The 12,806-nt window shown below is 29.1% G+C and overlaps 1 protein-coding gene across 7 annotated transcripts in view; it reads right to left on the bottom strand.

Moving 5' to 3' along the window:
* LOC111624537 overlaps positions 1 to 12,806 on the bottom strand; it is a 33,496-nt gene that overhangs the window by 10,863 nt on the left and 9,827 nt on the right. For all 7 annotated transcript variants that reach the window (XR_002756591.1, XR_002756592.1, XR_002756593.1 and 4 more), the window contains exons 6-7: positions 8,823 to 8,969; positions 3,496 to 3,556 (exon numbers count right to left, since the gene is read on the bottom strand). Coding sequence is in view for 4 of the 7 variants with exons in the window: in XM_023367410.1 (XP_023223178.1) it covers positions 3,496 to 3,556; positions 8,823 to 8,969 (208 nt within the window). In the remaining 3 variants the exon portion in view is untranslated. The remainder of the gene's footprint in view (positions 1 to 3,495; positions 3,557 to 8,822; positions 8,970 to 12,806) is intronic.

The following is a 12,806-nucleotide window of genomic DNA, read 5'->3' as shown; positions in this document are numbered from 1 at the left end:
TGTTGGGCTATCAACAGCGAAATAAGAAAGATATTGTATTTTGAGAGACGATGACATCTGTCTATTATTATAATAATACCTAACGATAAAATAAATGATTTAGAAAAGTTTTTCTTGTTTAACTGCTTTCCCTATGACTTTTTCTGATTAAAAAAAGCCAATTTTTATGTTTATAAAATATTTTGAATCAAAATATTAAAATATGTACAAAATAAACCATTTTGAACACTCTTTTTTATTATTTATAAAAAAAATATAGTTCTGGCATAAACAATGTTAAATTTTAACTGACTTAATTTTGCGAACGCAACTTTTTTATTTATATAAGTATCTTAAGGTCAGTTTTTTGAGCTAATGTTGCTAATGCACCATTTGAGCGAAAAAAAAAATTTTTAAGGAAAAATTTTCTGTTAGCGAACCCTTTGTTAAGTATTTCGAATATCACCACTGTGTGTAAGCATATAATTATGCTGAGTTCTTTCAGTTTTGTTTTTGCTTTTAAATATACTGTAGTACTAAAGCAGGGGTGGCCAACAGTTTTTGCCCCCGGGCTGGATTGGAAAAACTTTTTCCATGGGCCAAACCAGAGGTTGCCCTAGGAAGATTTTGAGGTGGTGCGAGATCTCATTGTGGTGTCACCCCGTAGAGACTGAATTGTAGACAGAGATTACAGATACATTTCTCACATTATCATGCTTTATCATGATTTGTATGATTTGTAATGGAGGGTTAACTCTAAATGCACAGTGAGTTGTTGACCTTTTTTTTTTTTTAGGCATCGAGCTATTCAGACTTGAGTAGCTAATATTTAAAGATTGATCGCAGGCCACATAAATTCATTAGACAGGCCGGATCTGGCCCGTAGGCCGTATGTTGGCCATGCCTGTACTAAAGTATGAAGTTATCAGGTGACCAAAAAAGTTTACACAGTTTTTGAGGTTATAATTTAAACAAATGTAAAAAGTGAATGAAAATATTTTATTTGTTAAGTAATCATCAACACTTGACCTCTCTCCAACAAGATACAAGTTTGTAAATACCACCCCAAAAAGTCCTGATTGTTAGAGTTGAAGAAATCCTTCAACTTCATTTCCAATTCTCTTGGTTTCAAAACAGTTAATTGCACATACAATTGCCCAGTGCCAAAAAAAGATGATAATCTGATGGTAATGTCTGGTGAATATGGGGGCAAGACAGAATTTCCTAACCAAGGCTTTGGAACTTGTACTGGAACACAGTAAACAACTTGTGAGGTTATGCATTGTCCTAAAAGAACACAATGCCTTTATGATTAACAAGTGTAGACTATTTTTGTAGCAGTGCATCTTGAATCTGTTGTAGTTGTGCTGAATAGATATCTGCAGTGATTGTTTAGCCAGAGGGAAGAAGCTCATAATGAACGATTCTAGCTGTAGTCCACCAGATACACAATAAAGTTTTCCTTTGATGGATATTGGGCTTTGGTATATGGTACAGATTCACTGGATGATAACCAGTGTTTGTGTTATCATACGTAATCCAATTTTTATCACATGTCAATAACTGGTTAATAAAATTGGTTCAATGTCATGAAAGCAGTGATGAGCAGATCATAAGCCTCTCAGCACTCAGTTCATGTGGAACCAATTTGCTCAGCTTTCAGGTTTTTCCTAGATGATGCAAATGCAAACAAATGGTTTCATTACTCACATAACCTTTTTGCAAGCTCATGGGCATATCTAAAACTTTGTCCACATAATTTTCATTAGAATAATGATATTGAAAAAACTACACATACTTTTTGGTTACCTGATATACATAATATTGCCAGTCCAATACTTAGATCAGTATTGGACTGGCAACAGATTTCAGCCTAGGAATATATAAACAGGTATACCTCGGGTTATGTCATTTTGAGTTAAGTCGTTCTCGATTATACGTCATTTGTCAAAAAAATATGTGAAAAAATAAAAACCAAGTTTAATTCATTTTATTCAACTTTACGTCTGTCTGCCACAAATATTGAAGTCATAATATCACTAGAAAAGCATTAAAGCACATAAATCATGTTACTATACAATAAATAAGAATAAAAGTATATAAAATCATATTAAAATACATATGTTTACAGTAAATGTACAGTACATACTGTACATCATAAATCCTAGAGAACGAAATATGAAAACATGTAATTCTATGTTGTCTTATTTAGCGGTCTTTATTGGTAAATTTAATGTAAATTAGTTTATTTTCTACTATCACAAAATTTTAATAACTGTATTTGTTATTTAACCATACAAAATCATTTTATTTTATAATGTCTTAGAGCAAACCACATTAATAAAGAGTCTGCGATGTACTGTAAACATCGCCAAATTGTAAACATGTACAGTACATTTACAAGTATGTTCCTACTGTACATGTATTCGTAAATTTAGATAAATTTTAGTTTTTAATATAGTACAGAAAAAAAAGTAATATGTTTGTAGGCTTAAAATAGATTCTTATTAACCATATATTATTAAAAAAGCATTTATAAATAAAATACAGAACTGAAAATGGCAATTTGTGGTTTAGCCTAGTGACAAGTAAATTTGACTTAAGTTGCCTCTCCTGGAATCGATTACCAACGTAAGGTGAGGTATACTTGTGTAGTTGGCCAAAGTGGCTAAGGCTAAGGCATCAGCTTATCTTTTTGGAGATCCAAGATTGAATCTGGATAATTCAAAAAAAAAAAAAAAAACACCCCAAGAATTTTCTGATGATGATTTGTCTTGGATATGTCATTCCCCATCCCTCACTACCCAACCACAATGACGGACCTGGTTAAATCTATGATGAACTTGAAAAAAGACCTCCTACTGTTTGAAGCAGAAAAAGTCAAAAAAGTAAAAAAAAAAAAATCATGGTAGTCTACAGCCCAAATTGTGACCAGTTAATTTCAAATTAGATGTTACAAAATGCAAATGTGATGGGATGAATGTCAATTTGCATAGACAATTCAAATGGTCAATTCACAAATTTTAAAATGACTGGTTCACATTCAAATCAGAGCCAGTCATTTTAAAATTTCAAGTTTGTCATAAGTTGAACATCTGTTTGTATGAGTCATATTCTAATTCAGGCTGTAAGCTACAGTGATAAGACTTTTAAAATTCAATAAAATAAACAACACTTGTATTTTGTTTATTAATTTAATTTTCTTGAGTAAAATATAACATATATTAAAATAAAGAAAGGCCACTGAGCAAACAGTCCACCAAGAAATTCCTAATATCCTGATGGGCCAGACAGACCACTGTTGACTTTGATATTGTACATTAGAGAAATTTTCATATCTAACTACACTAAAGTAATAGCAATGTAGCATGTAACGACAGAGAGAACTGTCTTTATGTAGTATAATATTTGTGTATACTGTTTTCATTTTGATCAATATTAATAATTCAATGATAGGCATAATGAAATTGTTTTATAAGTAATAAATGTTATATATGCTTAATTGTTTTAACTCACCTGTTGCTGGAGTTTGAAGTAACAAAATTAATGGCCACAAGTTTTCAGGAAACAATGATATCTATATTTAAAAAGAACTACTTTTTAGAGGAAAAACATATGTTCTTATTTTACCATTGAAAAAAGTTTTATTGTTTAATATTAAAACTTCTATAACAATATCCATTCATAAAAATTGTAGTCATTCTTTGAATATATCTGTTTGTTATGCAACTAATAACAAAATAATGCTTTAATAGAATTTAAAATACATCACATATTATAAGTATTAGTACTTTTGGGCCAATAATCCATCTTCAGACACTCTAAAAACTAAAAATTTTAAATGAAACATCATTACTATGGTCAATAATACAATAAAACTTCTCTAACTCGAAGCTCCAAGGGGCAAGAAAAAACTGAGTTACAGACAATTAGAGTTAGAGAACAATAGAGTGAAAAATGCCGATTCTGAATAATTTGTATTTTTATCTCTCTTGCATTATATAAAGAATCTTTGATAGATTTTAGTTTTAAACAGTCTGCACAATGCCTTTCAGTAAAATTTTCAATGTAATTAATGGAATCAAACAGTTTTGCAGGTACATGTTGTTGAGATAAAATGAGAGGACCTCTCTCTTTGGACTGGAATGTTGCAAATGGTTGTTGAACAGTAGATAAAATTAACTGTATGAAAATTTCATGGAAATCCAATAATTAGGATCATTTTGGATAGAATAAATTTTAAAATTTGAATCAGGGAAGTTGAAAGTAACATAAATCAGTGTTAGATCACAAAAACTTTCAACTTGGAGAAAATTTGAGTTAAGGAAATTCAAGTTGGAAACATTAAATTCTTGTTATTTCATTGAAATCTACCAAGTGCTTCATTTTCTCTGAGTTAAAGAAATATTCAAGTTACAGATATTTGAGTTAGAGAATTTTTACTATAGTTTTCCAAGTAATGGTATTTCATTAGAATTTTCAGTTTTTAGTCTATCTTAAGATGAGTTACAGCTTTGAAATTTCTAATATTTTTAATAGGCAACATAGTTTAAATGCCACAAAAGCATTATAGTCATCTCATGTTAATACAAATTGCTTGGAAAACAGTGGGTTTATCAAAAACTTTATCAAAAATTCATATTAATGGTTTTCAGTATCAAGATAATGTAATTTAGGGAGTTAAGGTTTAATAGATTTGTATTTTTACCTCTCTTGCATTATATAAAGCTCTTTGATATCTCTAAATTATATTTTAAATTAATTTACTAAATAAAGTTAAATAAAATTTATTTACGAGCAAAAATTACATCACAATGCCAGGCTGCAATTTTTAATCATATTTTTAACTTATTTAATGTAAAATATATGCTCTCAATCTGGAATTAGTTGTGTCTTGCCCCTGTACATCATACTTTTCTTGCTAACAACAGTTTCATGTCGATCATCCATGTAAATCCGTTCTAGGAAAAATTTTTGAATTGAAATCATGTGACTTCCAGCCTAGACTAGAAATTCATATATAGTTAGTCAGGGCCTCCTGCCCCTATGATTTGCATATCCTCAACTTTCATCTATCTAACACCATTCTTGAAATTAAGAAGGTCAAACAGACAGGCAACAGTGGGAGTTTACAGGTCTACAATTTTTTCAAATTGCAGCCCAAAACAAAATGTTCTAAATGATTTTCAAATCACTATGCACTCCTTGATATGCAAACTATCATGTGTTTGCATGGGACTGCATCCATTTAAAGGGGCTGGTGCTCTTAAACTTTAACCTCTATTTTCTGAGTATAGTAGAATACACTGCTTAAACCAGAAGTTTGAATTGCTCTACAATTAGATTTGCTATCATTTTTATTTGTTGGTGATAAATGGTATATGAATGATTGCCACAGAGCTACGGTTGTTTACTTCTGAAATACTCACCAATTAGTTTATTTTCCCAACCAAAAATACCAAATTGCAGCTATTAATTTTGACAGTAAAGAAAAAAACCTTAACAAAATGAGTTATAGACAAAGCATCAATTTATTAGCAAACAATTACAAAGAACTAGGAATGTTTGTTAAACCAAATAAATTTATCAAAAGAACAAAATGGAGTTTTAACATTTATTCACCACAAAAATCAATAATTCTTATATAGCAATTTCTAAATCCATACTTATACTCACCAATCTGTTACAAAGAAAAAGCTAACCATACCAAATTTGCATTCATTACTCCTCAATTACAAAACTTCACTTCAATCACTGATTGGAAATTTTACATTTTACCAATCCTTTTATAATAGTTTCCTATTTTAAACATTAAAAAAATTACCACTAGATTTGTTAAATTTAATTTGTTAAAAATCATCATAATAGAGAAACCATAAAAACCAACACACTTATATCCAATGCTGAACACTTTCAAGCCTCTTGATTCATCATCAAGGATTAAAACTACAAAATCTGTCTGTTGAAAAATTCCGGTTTGTTAGAATTCTATTAGTTCTAAAAATCAAATTGGTCTTAAACTTTTTGAATTCCAATTATTCCAGCAACTCTGAATTTCAATATTTACTACCTTACAGATTGTGTCCTTTATCTAAACTTTTACTGTATTTTCACAGAATGACTGGCATGCTGGTTTATCCGGAGAAATGTTAGAATGCCAGTTTAAGTGAGGTTATAGTTCAGTCTCTAAAGGATGTATTAAAAAAAAAAAAGAAAGAGTTATGTCATGTAAAAACGAATGAGTTTTTATTCTAAAACTGTGAAACTGTCAATATTAGATCAAAAACTATGATTATATATTTAATTTCTTCATTTTGTCTTCTTTCTAATGATTTAAAATACTCGTGGAATTCCAAAAGTGCTTTTTTATCGTTATTAGATTCAAAAACACAAAAATAAACACATTAAATTTAAGACACTCACTGTAAATTACCTCAGCTTACTCCAATTAACATGGGCTTTGTATGAAATTTGAGAGGAAGGTGTTATTTTTAAGTTCAAGGTAGGTGATCAGTGAAGCTCATACTAACCAACTACTACTACTACTTCTAATGTCAATACGTCGTTAATTGTTTTATTGTCATGTAAACCAAAATGCTCTTTCTGATTTTAAGTCAGCCAAATTACAATGTTGTTATTTTATTGTACTGGGAAGAATGTTTCCTTTAACATTTAATTAACAACTAGTTTTGTTAGATCTGATTAATTTTATATTTTAGTCGGAGTTTAACTGGCATGCTGGTCTCCCCCATTTTTATGCGGCATGCCGATCATTCTGCAAAAATATGGAACTATTAAAGAAAATACTCCACAAGATGGTAAAATACTGGAATTCAGAGTTTGTCAACTTAAACGGTTGTCATTCAAACAGTTTGGGATCAATTTGACTTTTAGAACTAGTAGAATTCCACAAACTGGAATTTTTAAATAAACAGATTTTGTAGTTTTAGTCCCTGATGACGAGGTTTGAAAATGCTCAGCACTATTGTTGGTTTTTTTGTGGTTTCCCATTATAATAATTTTTGACAAATTGTAGTTTTATGGCAAATCATCTAATTTAAGATTTAATGTATCTATAAAAGCTGACTATATGATACGATTACTCATTTGTTCTATATTTGAAGTTTGTTTACATATCATTTGTAATACACATTCAATTATATTTAACATTTTATATTGTGAAAATTATTATTTACAATAATGAAGCAAATGCAAATATTGAATTCTCTAAAGTAAAATTGCAATTGAAATGTAGAATTTTCAATACAATCAATGAAAACTGATAAAGAATGATCAACATCAATCATTTGATAAATTTTAAAAATTTAAAATAAAAGTGATATTGATAATGTTCATTTAAAGAAAATCATTCAAAAGGTTAATAAATTATAATAAATTATTGTAATAATACAGTAAATGATTACTGTATTATATAAAAAAGGATTGTGTTCTTTAAGGTGAGATATGAATAAAGAATATGATACTTAAATTTAGGTTTATTTAATTAAAACAATATACTAAATGTGGACAATGGCTTTATTGTGCTTCAAGATTTTCAGAAGTTTGTGTTTTAGGAATTTCAGGCAACTCATGCAGTTGGAGAATTCAACAATTTTCTTTTATGCTCTAATTCATCTCCCCCCAAAAATTATTTCTTATTCTTGAAAACCAAAGCAGTGTTGAAAGCAAATGATTTAGGGATAAAAATGACATTAATACAATATGAATGAAATAATTGTTGATAAAAAATTTTAATTAATTTTAAAATACAAAGTATTTTCAATAGTTCTATGAACAAGTTTATAAACTTTTAAGACTGCATTAAAAAATTTTAAAATTTTTAATACTATTTAAAGTGATCTCCTCAATAAGCAATACATCAGTGATGACAAATCTATAACCCATGGTTTTGACCTGTGTGACAAATGGACAGACAGATGGACAACAGTGGGAATTTATAGGTCTATAATTTTTTTCAAATTGCAGCCCAAAACGTTTAACAGCTAATAACTCAAGTAATTTTCTCTCTCTTTTATGTGTAAGAAATTTGAAATAATGATGTAAGCCAGACTAAGTTTTAAACAAAGGAAATTTATCCTAAAATGATACTGGAAATTTGAAAATGCAGTCGAAGTGCAAAAATAGCTTAGAAGAGAGTTTCAAACAGATTCACCTAGACAACTTACCATCACTCAAATTAGAGATAAGTTTGAAGCAGATAGAAGTGTTTAGAATATCCATAAGAAATGTTCCACAAGACTGCAGACATCAACAAAGCCCACAAGGCAAGAAAGTATGGAAACATATTGCCAGAGTTCAAGAAAATCTGTGCAGCAAGTGGCTCATAAGGTAGGAATTTAAAAATCAAGTGTTCATTCATTTTGAAGCATTGACATTGGAAAAGTTACATTCCAAGAAGAGTCCATTCTATCAACAATGATGATCCAGACTGGAGATGCAGTGTAACAAGTGGTACTTGGCAAACTTCATTCCATTGCTTTGCATTGCCAGTAGTGCCTGGACCAGAATGGTCATCAGATTGGAACAGATGTTGACAAAAAAATTATGCATTTCTATATTCTTTTAATTTTCAAAAATTAACTGTATGCTAATAAACACTGACTTTATTATCATTCAAAGTGTGTATACATTTTTTTGGGACATCTTGAAGAAATATATATTTAATGGTGGAAATTCATTATTATTATTTTCTAATGCTTAAAACTTTTATTATATTCTACTTTACAGATTTGCATACCAAGAATTTTATAATTTGTAAAAAATATTTTTAAAAAAATATTGAGGTGGTAAAATTTAAAATTTAACAACATTAGTGAACTTACCAATTCAATGTTGTTATTTTGCACAGAGTAAACAAATTTTGATAAAAATTCAGCAATCTCCTTATTTCCATCAGTATAAATCCAAGCTGATATAAACATATTTACAATTTTTTGAAATAGAACTGGATGATGAGCAGCAGTTTCTGGCTATAGGAAAAAAAAACAATTAAAATTAAACAAGTAAGATAAATATATTAATATATATATAGTCCATATCATAAGTGCATAAGGTCATAACATAAAATTTTGAAAGTAATTACTATAAATTTATATCATTCTCTACATTATGTATAGCAAATATTTTCTAAATTATTTAATTTAATTATAATTATTAAATCTAATAAGAGATGGTACCTAATGCCTTCCTCTAGTGACAAATTATTTAGTAATTAATTTAAAATAATCATGATATAATAGCCCAATATAATCCAGTAGTTGTTGTCATAGTCCTCTTTTGGAACTCTTCAGTAGTGCTATAAAATAGCAGTTTTCCAATCAACACTTTTAAAGCATTTTAATTAAATTTTCCAAAACTTTCATTGTTGAGGAAACTCTTTAAAGTAATTTTTAATATCAGTTTAAAATATTTTTCTAAATCAAAAGTTTTTGCAATCTATTAGTAATGTAGACAGATCATGACTGATTTGAATAGTTACATTATTGCCAGAACACAATTATGTATTGTATAAAAATATAACTGTCTTTATTCATATTAAACGTTGAAAATGAATTTAATTTGTTAAGTGCAAACAAAGCTTTATTTTACTCAAATGTCATATATTAATTGTATCTCAACAAATCATTCCTAAACCTTAGCAACAAAGCTTTTGAGCATTTTCCATATACCAACAAAAATTCTCTCTCTGACTTGCTGTGATTTAAGCTTATATGTACAGTTTGGTCCCTCAAGTAAAAAATTCTGGATTACTCTGGTCTACAATAATGTAAATTTAAAAAAAATATTACAATATTATATAAATTAAATACATTTTAAAATTCCATGTAGAATTAACAAAGTATACAGTTTACTAGTGTATTCTTGAAAGATAAATTAGAAGAATGTATGAGATTCATTAGAGCACTCCATGAATTCAGATGAAATTTAAATTTGAATAGATGGAATAATTGATCAAAGACAATCTAAACACTCACAAAGTTACTGACAAAGTTACTAAGAGTTGTAACAGAAGCTATGGAAATTTACAGGACTACCCTCAAAGATGTATGTACGGGTATCCCTCGTATAACACGGTATATACATTATGAAAAAGTGCTGTGTTATGCGAATCTATTCTATACAAAACAAAGCACTAGTGCAAAACATAGAGTTAGGTTCCAGAAAAGTTAACAAAAGTTACTTTTATTATTGTGAATAAAAGTAAGTGAATAACTTACTTTTATTCACAATAATAAAAGTAACTTTTGTTAACTTTTCTGGAACCTAACTCTATGTTTTGCACTAGTGCTTTGTTTTGTATAGAATGGATTCGCATAACACAGCACTTTTTCATAATGTATTTTCATTTAAAATACATTTTTAAATTTTTCATTTAAAATCATTTTTCATTTAAAATAAGTTAATTTCACCCTTCTATGATGACGTGATGATATATCACCAGTTCAGCTTCAGCTGAAACATACAAAATGACAATATTTTGTCATTTTGAAAAATGTTTAATTTTAATCAAAAACACTCTGCATCATTTTTCTAATTTTTTGTCTTAATTTTATCTATTTTTTATTTTTCAAACATAGAAAACACATGCACCAGCCAATTTTTTTCTGTAGTCATTTTATTGTTTTACAATTTTGGTATTTACTGCTTATTGCTTAACGTTGCCAACTGACTAAAATGAAACATCCTACTAACATAAAAGTTTATCGAAGAGAGACAGAAAACTAGTATATATATAGACTGTTCATTATAAAATGATATTGTTCACAAAAAAATAGATAACTATGCATAAATCTTATATCTCATGTACAAAACAATATTCTCTTTCATGCTGGCTTGGTGCCGAAAACAAATAATGAAATCGAACAATTTTATTTTTTGTCAAAGTAAAGTAATTTATAACATCAAAAATTTAGGTCATAATTCAACATTTGTTTTTTTATAAGTAATTTTTACTCTGAACGATTATACGCTATTGTGAGAAAACTACATAAAGTAATAAATATATGTAATTTTTTTTTTGTATCTCTATGATAAAAATTCAATTTTTAATGAATTTTTAAAATAAAATATGTAGAATGATCTTGAGTGACTGTAGTTTGGATTGATGTTTGGAAGGATAAAATACAACCGACCACATTGTAGTAAGAGTTAAACTCATAGTAATTATTAAATGTATTTGATGACATATTCTAACAAACACAAGATGTTCATAACTGATTATTGGAGTTTTAATCTAAACATGTTTTTACCTCAGCTATCATAAATGCTTAATGTAGGACTCTGTAAGATGACACATATCCAATCTATAGTTACATCTATAGTTGTATAATCTAACATTAATGCAACACTAAGCTCATCATGTCTGGTGTAATGGATTCAACAGTCACAACAATTCTATGTCTTAACTCAGGCAGGATGGTAGTTGTAGTGGCAAGTGCACATAATCTTTTATATTTCTCCATAAGAAAAAAAAATCATGTGGGGTGAATTCAGGACACCTTTTCCTTGTGATTTAACATTTTCCCTCATTGTCCTGCCTGCATATAACAGAGGAAAAAACAGCTTTTGTCTGATAGAAAATTTCACATCTGTTCTTTCATTGTATGTGAGAAACACACCTCCATAGTCATTTCTGTATTTATTCCAACCATTGAAACCTCAACAAGTTTTACAAACATCCTATATGTATAATTACAGATATATTACTATTAATTATATTGCATAATATTAACTGTGTTATATTTAGTACATCTAAATATATAAAATTACTCGTCCTGACTGACTGACAGTCACTGATTCATCATCGCCCAGAGCAAACTGCTTCACCTAAAGCAGTGTTTCTCAACGGGGGCGATATCACCCCCATGTGGGCGATTTACCATGTTGAGGGGGCGATTAGTGACAATTTATATTTTGGGGGGGTAAAAAACAATTTTCTGAGCGATATAGTAAAACATTATATTAAGAATAATTAGATATTTTATTCGTTATATCATACAATAATTAAACAAATAACATTATACTAGTCACTAGTCTATTCAATGCAGTACGAATTTGGCATCAGCCTTGGTCCTTGGCCTCGGAATTTTGAAGTGAAGGGGACGATACTATGTTGAAGGGGGCGATGGTTCATTACAGGTTGAGAAACACTGACCTAGAGTTGAAATTTGGTATACAGTTAGGGTATGCCATGGGAATGCACACTAAGAACGGATTTTTTTGAAATTCCCCTGCGGGGTGGAGAGAATTAAGGCTTAACTGGAAGAATGGCTTCTACTGTACTATTTTAGATGCAATTTTTTGTTTTCAACTACGTTTAGTCTTCATTGAGTTCTTAGGTGTATTAAATTGATAACATTTCAGACATTGTTATAAATATTTTTTATCTATTTCAATTTTTTAACAAAATGTTCCAACCGTTTTAAATTCGAATTTGTTATTGCATATTGGTTCGATTATAGAACGATTGTAAACGTTCCAGAAAATTGATCAAATTGAAAATAGTTCGTTTGATTCTCAGCAATTCTCATTATTCTCAGTGGTAGATGTTATATAAAAATTACTATAGTTGTTGAAATACTGAATATAAATGGGGTTTGCTTGCAAAACCTCCGTGGGCGAAGTCGCGGGTAACAGCTAGTTAATTATAAATAAATCACTAATAAATTTTCAAAAGAAACAAAATACATCGATTTCTTAAATCTAATTATTGTTTTAATAAATTAATTATACAGTAGATCCCCTATAAGACGGATTCCTATAATTACAATTCCTATAAGACGGCGAAAAAATTGTGGCGGTATCCG

The sequence above is a fragment of the Centruroides sculpturatus genome, unplaced genomic scaffold (genome assembly GCF_000671375.1).
Source record: "Centruroides sculpturatus isolate CEXI.00-Female unplaced genomic scaffold, Cexi_2.0 scaffold360, whole genome shotgun sequence".
NCBI lineage: Eukaryota > Metazoa > Arthropoda > Arachnida > Scorpiones > Buthidae > Centruroides > Centruroides sculpturatus.
Note: the sequence above shows the minus strand (reverse complement) of the source record. Positions and strands in the feature narration are given on the sequence as shown.